The 10,133-nt window shown below is 59.6% G+C and overlaps 1 protein-coding gene across 1 annotated transcript; it reads right to left on the bottom strand.

Annotated features, from left to right (window-relative positions):
* Window positions 1–7,524: 7,524 nt before the first annotated feature.
* On the bottom strand, window positions 7,525–9,737 carry TWIST1 (twist family bHLH transcription factor 1). The gene is made up of 2 exons (XM_074986195.1): window positions 8,866–9,737; window positions 7,525–8,157 (listed from the first exon to the last, which is right to left on the bottom strand). Exon 1 carries the CDS (start codon window positions 9,469–9,471, stop codon window positions 8,908–8,910), a length of 564 nt encoding a protein of 187 aa, XP_074842296.1. The 5' UTR covers window positions 9,472–9,737; the 3' UTR covers window positions 7,525–8,157; window positions 8,866–8,907.
* Window positions 9,738–10,133: the final 396 nt, after the last annotated feature.

Here is a 10,133-nt window from a genome sequence, read left to right as displayed (position 1 = left end):
CAGGTTATAAGGGTTTGGTTCCTTTTCTTTCTTACATGGTGACAAGCATCAGAGAGGTAGCGAGTTACCTGTGTCTTCAAAACCAACAAGGAGTCCTGTGGCACCTGAGAGACTGACCTGTTTTGGAGCCTAAGCTTTCGTGGGGAAAAGACCCGCTTTGTCAGACGAAGCAGGTCTTTGCCCACGAGAGCTTAGGCTCCAAAATATCTGTTAGTCTCTAAGGTGGCACAGGACTTCTTGTTGATTTTCTTCCTGAGTTAGCAGTCCTGTTATCTCCCACCTCAAAGCAAACAGTGCCAACTTCTTTCTTTCTTTCTCTGTCTGTCTATTCCCTTGTGCCCAGTACCACACTCTCACCCGGGCTCAGGACCATTACCTCTTGGCCCTGCTGCTTTCTGAAACAAACCAACCCACCAGCAGCAGCAACCCGGAGGGGCGTGAATCCGCTCTGGACCCGAGAGAGGCTGAGTTAGAGTCTCTCGGAGGTGGGACTCGGCGGGAGCAGAGGAGAGCCGGGCCCTGAGCGCTGGGACAAAACGCCGCTTCCGAATCCACGGCTCCGGGTGAGTTCTGGAGCCCTTTGATCAGCCCAGGGGTTGACTCGTCCGCGCCGCAGAGCAGCCTCCGCTGCAGGAACCCCAACGCTACCCCGGGGGCCCCGCTCCCATCGGAGCCGGGGGCGGTTCAATCGATGCCCCGGTCTCTTAAAACCCGCGCCCTGGCGGCTCCAGCGCCCCGGGGAGGCAGGGCGCCGGCTCCCCCGCTGCGCCAGGGGCAGCCCCTGGGAAATGAAAAATGAGCGCAGGGGCAGCCGGGGCCTCGGCGGAAAGTTCCCGCTGGGGGGAAGGAGGGGCAGGGCGGAGACCCGCACGGAGCGGCCAGGACCAGGGCGAACCAAATAGGTGTTTTATCATCACTGGGGCGCGGGGAGCGGAGTCCCCGGAGCAGGCCCTGGCAGGTATTAATAGCACGATTATTTTCATCAAAACCATATCCCTGAACAAAGGGCTTTCTTTCATGTTTTCTCTTTATTACCCTGACAGGTCTCTTAAAAACAAGCATTTCCCAAATCAAAGGCACAGAGGTTGTCTTATTCGTGCCCCCCATCCGCCCCCTCCCGTTTATACTGTCATTATCCCCGGTGCAGATGCCTGTTTAGATTCTTGGTTCGAGCCGGAGGACATTTAATAGCTGACTGGATTAAATATTGCAGACTCCAGCCTCGACTCTCTTTGAAAGTCCAGGTCGAGCTCCGGGTCTGAATTCGTTGGGTGAAAACTGATCTATGATATATGTTTTAGGTTTGGAGCTGAAGTGGCGGGGGGAGTCTCTGTTCTGGATCTGGTTTGTATTGGTGTGCAAGACTTAAAAGTTGAAAGGTGCGCCAGGATGCAGGAGAAAAGACAGAAAGAACGAACGAACGAAAGAAAGTTGGAAGGTGCGCCAGGATGCAGGAGAAAGCACGCAAGCAAGCAAGCAAGCAAGCAACAGAAACAAAGGAAGGAAGGAAGGAAGGAAAGACCCCTACACATCGGCGTAATTAAATAATTACCGATATAACTATCCACGTGGGAAAAGGACACATTTTCCATCTGCCGGAATTAAATTCGAGCCACATCACCACCTTTTGAAAGTGCTGAGGGTCCATGGAAGAATTAGCCGCTTGGTTGAAATTAACATTAATTTACCCCCCTGCATCCACAGTCCCTTTATAGACAGCACATCACTCAGTCACTAGACATGTTTGCTGGCTCCAGGGGCCGAGAGAGAGAGGTCCACACGCGCGAAGAAAGGCTTTAATTCTGTGTTACATTCCAAGGCAAAAGGGAAAAAGAAGTAGCTCTCCCCTATTTTTGTCACTGGATCCCAGGGAAAGCGGTCTCTCCCGGGAAGGACCAGTGCCGCTGCATGATTGAAGTGCTTGGATTGCCGCGTGCGGCCCTTGGGCCGGTTGAGGGTGGCTACTTGGTTTGAACAATAAATATATGTTCAGACTAATGTGGCTAGTTCGCTACAGCAGCAGCTACTGTGCGCTTCGGGCAGCGGGCGAGCTCACAGGGCAGACAACGGGGTAGACGCCTCAGTCCGTCTTTGCATTTCAAAGTCTCGCAGGCACGTCGGCTGAGAACATTGCAGGTGATCGGGGAGAGGGGCTCAAAGCCAATAACTCCAGATTAAGAATCCGGAGGGCTGTTCAGACGGACGCTAGAGCCTAGAAAACAGGCCTGGCACAGCAAACTGGCATAGCTAACTTGTCATCCCTACGCCGAATGCGATCCATTTCTTTTAATCGTTCAAAGCCGACAGTCAATCTGGGCGCCTTTCTGACGACCTTTGTAGACTCCCGATGTCACAGTTCAACAAGGGGGCGGTCGCTATTTACCAGAGATGTGCGTTTGTCCCCCAGTTCATAAGCTGGACTGGCTCTGGAGACTCGAGGGCGTAGGAGTAGCTATGCCGAAATAAGCAAGGAGTGTGTACGGTCATTGCCTGCTGCTAGCCAAGGGAGGAGGGCCTCAGTCTCTCTCTCTCTCTCTCACGCACACACACACGCAGAGAACGGTCCTGTCCCTGGCCTGGGCTAACTACTGAGCTCTCCTTTAGGATTTGCAGCCTGCTCTCTCCTTCAAGCTACCCCTGAAGACCTGCTGTCCACCAGTGCTGGCCCAGGAAGTGTGAGCCCCGTGAACTGCACTGCCAAGGCCTGGGGCGCAGGGCTGTCTCCCCGCCGCTGCCAGGCCTGAGCCCTGCCTAGGAGAAAGAGTTGGGACATTTTCCTTTTCTCTCCCCCCGAGGGGTAAAGCGGTGCGGCGGCTTTTCCTTGCCTGCCTCGTCTGCTGGGCCGGGCTCCGCGCGTGTCCTCCCGAGCTCCAGCCTGCGGCCTCCAAACTCCTCCCGGAGAGCCCCCCCCCCGCCCCGCGCTCTCCACCGCCCCGAAAGTGATTAGTCCCAGCTCCGGAGAGCCCAGGCTTTCCTCCCGATCGAGCGATCCCGAGAGGGGGAGAGACTGGCCCGCCCCTCCCCACACCCCAACCCCCGGGCCCTGCAACCACCGAGAGCGGCGTTTGAACAGACCCATCTCCAGCCAGAGGGGCCTGGGGATGCACCCGCGCGCCCCCGCCCCGCCAGCGCCCTAACCCGTGTGTGTCTGGGGGGGAGGGGGGGGATTGATGTTCCCTTTTCCTTCCGCGCAGCTCGAAGGCGTGGCTCCCTGGGCGGCTCGCACAGCTGTTGGCTTCCCGTGACGCGCGCCGAAAAGCTCCAACATCTGCTCGAAATAAACCTCCTTCGGGTACCTGCTGAACCGGTCGCAGGTCAGAGCCTGTGCAGCGCCCCGCTCCCGCGCGGTGCTCTGTGCCCTGCCCCGCCCCCACGCCATGGGAAAAGACAAGGGACAAGTCCCAGCCCTGCAGTGACCCCCCCCCCCGGGATCCCAAGGGTAACGTCTCCCCCCGTCCCCTGCGGGACTTGGGAGTTGATTTCTGCTGCGGACCAAAGGGCGCAACTGGAACCCCCCGCCCCGTCCTCGCCCCCTGGCGTGTTGAGCGCTTAATCGGCCGGATCCGGACGCGGGGCCCTGGGGTGCTGCCGCGCGGGAGCACGTGCTCAGCGGGCTCTGCAGCGGCCGGTCCGGGGAGTGAAACTCCCCCACCGGTAGGTGCGCTCCGACCCGCTGCTTCGGCCCCGTTCAGTCCTTACCCACGCGTCGGTTCCGACCTCCCCGCAGCGATCTGACCCCAGCCGGGCGCGGGCGTGGGGCACCGGCAGGCCAGGGGCTCGCTGCAGCGGTCCCGCCGGGCGGCTCCAAACCAGGCTGCTGTTGCTTTGGGAGCTTGGGGACCTGCGTTGCCACTTGGTGCTCTTGATTCACCCTGCTTGGGAAAACGGGCCGAGCGGGGCTGGGTTCCTTAGCCCCGGGCCCTGTCAAGCGCCAGCCGCTCTGTTAAAGGCGAGGGAAGGGGAAGGGGGATATGGGGCAAGTGATTTTAACCTGCTCCACCTTCAAGTGACCTGCCAAATGCGCCTTCGTGTTTTATAGCCATCTGGGAATTCCAGACGTGCCTCACACTCCAATTACGCACCTTCTTCAAAGGGCACGTGCGTTGAGTGGCTGAGAACAGAGCGAAGTCTAAAGAAACCGGTGCAGCCCTTAATGTAAAATGCACCCGGCGCAGTGTTCACCGCCGGGCAGATGGCGTTGGCCAGCAAAGAAAACAAGCTCTGGTGTGTGCGCCCCGCGCACCCCACGGCCCTGGCTGCGGATCACCTCCACCCCCAGACTTCCGAGAGATGCTCGTTTCTGGCACAGAGCCCTCTTCCCCAAGAGGTGCAGCGGGCAGGCGGAGTGGCCGGTCGAGAGAACAAGAGCGCGGGGAACCCCGGGGACTGCGCCCCCGCCCCAGCAGCTTCCGCTTGGCTTTGGCTACGTTTTGGGGGTGAAGATTCAGGGGCCCGATCCTGCTCCCAGTACACGCTCTGTGCCTGAGGAATGATCAAAACCCTTTCCCGCCTTGTACAATCCTATATCCCGCGTCCGCTGGGCTCTTTTTTGGGGGGCCTGGGGGTGTCCCAGCTACAGCATCACCCCCTGGGTTACTCTCTGGGGTTTCCACGTGGGAGAGGCCCGCCAGATCCCCCTCCTCGCACGCCGGGGCAGGCGGGGCTGTCTGCAGGTGAACCCCCTGTTCTCTACCGAGCTCGCTTCGGATTCCCACCGGAGTTGCTCCCCGCACGTTTGTTTGTTTTGCCTAAGATGACAGAGGCCGGGAAAACCGCCTGACATCATGAGAGCGGGACAAACGCGCACTTTGCAGGATTCCTGGGCAGGACTTCAAGTGAAATCATATGCCTGGGAAGAATTTGATACCGGCCTCGAGAAAATAACTAGGTCTGAGTTTGCCAAACCGAGGAATGTGCAAAATGCTCCGCTCTCTTGCACAACCATGGCGTAAACCGACCCTCAGCATTGCCACGCCGTGGCGCGGGGCAGCGAGATCCCAGCTGCTCAGCTGGGGCCGGAGGCTGGCACCTTTACTCGCTCCCTTTCCCGGCGGGCGTGAGTAAAGCGGCCAGGATCCGGCCCCTCGCTCCCTTCCCTGTTAGAGGGTTTTGGGTTTCTTAGCCTGCACAACTGGCCGCGGACTGCCAACGGGACACGTTTCCTCTGCTCATAGCTATGGTAACAAAACATGGCAACAGCATGTAGGGAACCTCCTCTGCGCCGGAAAGAGCACTGCGCCTTGCAACGCAACTCGGGCCGCAACCGGCGCTCCCAGAGGCAGGGTCGGCCTTTGGGCTCGGTTTTGGTTTTGTGATCGGTTGCCGGAGTGGGGAACCGGCCCAGAGGGCACGTTCCTATTTCCCCTTCGATCAACCCGAAGCTGATTTACCAGCTCAAGTGGAGGGAGCCACCCAGTCACCGAGCACCAAACGGCCAGGGGCGCGGTGGCTGTTTGAAAGCAGGCGAGCCTCCCGTTGGGCTTTCACACCAAGATAACGCTTGAGACCAGGCGAGTAAACCAGACCCGAGCTCCCGGGGGCAACACAGCCAGCGGGGGGCTGGGGCGGGTCGCCTTGTTAGAGTGGCCGCTGCGACAGAGGGAGGAAGCCGCCGCCGAGAGCAGCACGAGGCGAGTGAGAATAGCACCAGCAGTACGTTAAAAGAAAGAAAAATGAAAGGCAGCGACCGGGCTCCCCGCTCCCGGGGTGTTCCAAGCTGCCGGGAAGAGCTGCTCTCCATGGGGCCAAATTCTGCGCTGCAGGACGCTGGTGCGAATCAGGGACATCCCGTTGCGCTGACTTGCCCGGCGTTTGGCACCAGGAAAGTGCTGGGAGAATTTGGCCCCTTCCTTCTCGGTGAAGACCCGGTTGGCCAGTTCCCCCTTCCCTCCGGAGCGACCCGGCAGCGGGGTGCCCAGGTCTGCCCGGGCAAACTTAGGCCGAGCGATTCTTTTCGCCCCGGGGAGCGCGTGCCGCGCTGCTCCCACTCGTGCTCTGAGGAGCTTCCCTCGCTCCTCTTCTCGCCATCCCTTCGCGGCGGCGCAGGTAGCCGGGCGCAGCACGACCTTCCCCGGGCGGGTGCGGGCTGTCCGGGCCGCGGCGCTTCGGGCGCCTTGGAGTAGCGAGCGCTCAGACCTGGCCGGAAGGAGCCAGAGAGCCGCTCGGCGGGACCACCGACGGTAGAGGATCCCTCTCCAAACACCCGCCCCCTGCGCAGCGCTGCCGGGACCGCCACAGGCCATTTTCAAAGTCCTCGCCGATCTCGCCCTAGAAACGAACGCGGCGGGCTTTCTACCTGCAGCACCGCCCGCTGCTCGGAAACAGGCAGCGATCCCTTCTGTCGGCAACAGGGTTCTGTCGGGAACCCGCACCCGGCGATGAAGTTCGCGCCCCGCGGGCGAAGCAAACCCGGCTTGATTGGAGTCAGCACCCCTCTGATTCCCCCAGGCGTTGCCGGAGTCATTCAGCCCAAGGGCTGATCGTCTGCAGCCCAAACGCCTTTTGCCCCCGTTGGGGCGAGAGTCTTATTTAGGAGCTAAGCAGTGACCGCCCACTTGCATATTGATCGCAACCTGTTATTGATCAACCGAAATAACCAAAGCCCGGCCCGCCGGTGGTGCGGCCGTCTCGACAGAAATCACCGCTGTAGCCCGCGACATTTCAGTGGGCGGAATACAAGAGGAAGACAGTGACACCGAGGACTGTACCAGGGAGGCGGGATGGGTTTGGAATTGAAATAGCTGCCCTCGCCACAACGCCTTTGATCCCTGAAGCCTGCAGACAGACGGTCCTCGGCAATTGTGGTTTTACCCTGCATTCGAGTTCAGGCTACAGGATGAGAGCGGAGAAAAATGGAGTTCAGCCCTCTTCTTCCTCCACGGCGGAGCGCTCCTGCGCGCAGTTATAGGAGGAGGACGGCGGGAGTTTAGTGCCTTCGGCCGGAAGAAAAAGAAGCCTGACAGTTAAAATATTAAACCATCACCTTCTTCATATCCCTATCCCTTAGGTTCCTTACCCCGGCCGCTCTTTGCCTCGCCTTGTCTGCTCGTGGGCTTCGTCAGAACAGATGCGCCGGCTGTCCTCGGCCCTATTTCAACCCGCATCAATTAAAATCGCTGGGCAGAGGAGGATGTTAGGGGGCATGTCCCACCTTTCTGGCTTACAGTTGGGAGGCACGTGTCTCTGCAGGAAGAAAGCCCTTTCTTTAGATCGGTGGCTAAAACCACCCCCGTCCTTCGCCTGACGTTATCGGGAGTTCTGATTAAAACAGAGAGACTGTCCCACCCCTAAGCCCAATGAGCATTAAAGCAGAATAATAAAGCTGTCTCTATAAATAACTCGCCTGTGTCCCTCAGTAGCTCGTTTATTTGCGTTTTGCGCCCCGTTTGTTTAGATTAGTGCCCCCTCTCTCTTGGGTGTCTTTACAGCTCAACAAGCAGGTATTTATCTCCAGCTTCCACCCAGCGTTTTCATATAGACCAAACTTTAAGGTTCTTAACATTTCAGTCATATTTATTTATTGCAGAAAAATAATATACAATGATATTTACAAAACAACCATAAAAATACGAATGCATTTAGACACCGGATCTATTTGCATTTTAACATGGGTCATCAATAAATAAATAAAATGTTTATTTTTTTTCTCAGAGGAGAAAAATAATAATAAAAAAGTAGGAACCGGTAGGCTTGTGTATAACAGTTTGAGCCCAGTTTATTTTCCCCCTAAAAGTTTTCCTCTCTAACGTTTGTTTGGCTTTTCATTACGACCATTCAGGAACGGCGAAAGTCCACGATAATGTATTTTCCATTCATCAGTGGCTGATAGGAAGGACCTCTTGAGAATGCATGCATGCAAAAAATTAAATTCCAACGTTCTTCGTCATTTTTTAAAACCCCAAACACTGTTCAGACTTCAGTCAGAATGCAGAGATGTGTGGCTGTGCGGTGCCTATCTGGGTGGTCACTGTCCAAGCACCCTGGCCTCTTTCTTTAAGCGCTCCCCACGCCCTGCTTTGAATCTGGATATAGCTCTTCTGATTTCCAAGAAAATCCTTGGCACAGTTTTTTTTTTTAAATTTTTTAATTTAAAACAATAGTATCCAACGTCAGAGTCTCTAGACAGTCCATAGTCTCCTGCTTTGGGAACAATGTCATCTGCAAAAACCCAGAGAGGGAGAGGAAAGGTTTGTTACCGATTCTTTTGTTTTCCTTTTTCTTGTTGTAAATAACTGTGCGCGGAAGGGGAAAGCGAGCGACCGAGCCAGAAAGCTGCGCCGTTTTGCATGAGACACAACTGCCCGTGATCCAGCACAGCCGCACAGCCGGGAGGAACGAAACCACCCGGCGGTGGGGGTGTTGATGGGGGGGCTGGGAAACTCGCGCTGGGAAGTACACCAGACACATCGATTTCTCTTGTATAAGGCGAATTCACCCGGAAGGTTTGGGGGACGTATAAGCCCCCTTCCCCGCCCCGCCCCGCCCCGCCCCGCCCCGCCTCGCCTCACACACACACAGCCAGGGCAGGAACCCACCGGAGCCCCCGCACCGCCCCGGCGACCGGGACGCGGGCCCACGCCGGAGCCTTCCCCCCTGGAACCCGGCCGTGCGATCCCCGCGCCCACGCTCCGCAAAGGCAGTGGCTGCGGTGACTCCCGGGGCCCAGGGGGCGCTGGGCTGGGCCCTGTCTGCCCAGCAGGCCCCTCGGAGGCGCCTCCCGCGGCGCCCTTCGGCGTCTCGGCGCAGGCCCAGGCGGGGAAATTGACCAGCTCTGCGCCTCCCCCCCGCCACCCCGCGCTCCCCCCCGCGCCCCACGCGCGCAGGGAAGGGCTGGCAGCGGTGCCGCCCGGCCCAGGCCTCCCTTACCTAGGTCTCCGCCCTGGGGGTGCGGGTGGGGGCCCCTCCCTGCTAGTGGGATGCGGACATGGACCAGGCGCCCTCCATCCTCCACACGGAGAAGGCGTAGCTGAGCCGCTCGTGGGCCACATAGCTGCAGCTGGCCATCTTGGAGTCCAGCTCGTCGCTCTGTAAGACCTGGTAGAGGAAGTCGATGTACCTGGCCGCCAGCTTGAGGGTCTGGATCTTGCTAAGCTTGTCCGAGGGCAGGGTGGGGATGATCTTCCGCAGCGCCGCGAAGGCTTCGTTCAGGGACTGGGTGCGCTGGCGCTCCCGCACGTTGGCCATGACCCGCTGGGTCTGCAGCTCCTCGTAGGACTGGGGGCTGCCCCCGCCGCTGCTGCTGCCCCCGCCGCCTCCCCCGCCGCCGGACTTCTTGCCCCGCTTGCCTTGGGCCGGGCTGCACGGCTCGTCCCCGGCCCCGCCGGCCGCTCCTGCGCTCCGCCTGCTGGATCTCCGCTTGCGACCCCCTCGCTTGCCGCTGGTCTGCTGCTGCCGGTCGGGCTCCTCTTCGCTGTTGCTCAAGCTGTCGTCGGCCGGGGAGACTGGAGAGCTCGACTCGTCCTGCTGCATCATCTCTGGGGGAGACGCACGCTGCGGGCCGGGAGGGGGGCCGGGAGAAGAGGGGGGCGCCTCACCCGCCAGCTCCCCCTGGATCGCGGCTTGCTGGCCTGCGGGGAGGAGGAGGAGGAGGAGGACCTCACTTCGGGGGGTGGGGGGATGGCATCGGGATCCCGGAGAAAACCCAGCGCCCCCAGCGCAACCGGCCCCTCCCGCTCCCTCCTTGGAGCCCCCGCGAGGTGCCTGGGATTGGGAGCCCGCTGCAGCCTTGGAGGCTCTTATAGCTCCTGCTGGCGGAAAGTTTGGGGCAGCGGCCGTGTCATCGGCCTGACGTGGAGAGGAGGGACTTTGCTGAGCTTTATAGGGACGTTTCCGCTCCCCCCCTCCCCCAATTGGGCTTCAAACCATTCAGAAGCGATCTCCCCTCTCTGCCCCACCCCCGCTCGGTCTCCTCCCGTTTCCACCAGCGCTTTTGGGGGAAGGGGGTTTGCCAGGCGCCCCGAGCCCCACGAGAAGGGGGGAGCGCGGCCCCTCTCGCTCGGGCTGCGCCGGGCTGGGTGTCCCAGCAGCGGCAGCACGAACCGCGGGGAGTTTCTGCCTTCTCCCATGTGCCCCGTGCAAGGGGCCCGGCTTGGCGGGCGGGCGGAGAAAAGAACAAGAGGCAGCGATCAGCGCTG

The sequence above is a fragment of the Carettochelys insculpta genome, chromosome 2, assembly GCF_033958435.1.
Source record: "Carettochelys insculpta isolate YL-2023 chromosome 2, ASM3395843v1, whole genome shotgun sequence".
Classification (NCBI taxonomy): Eukaryota; Metazoa; Chordata; order Testudines; family Carettochelyidae; genus Carettochelys; species Carettochelys insculpta.
The sequence above is the reverse complement of the archived record's forward strand: the minus strand, read 5'-3'. Positions and strand labels throughout refer to the sequence as shown.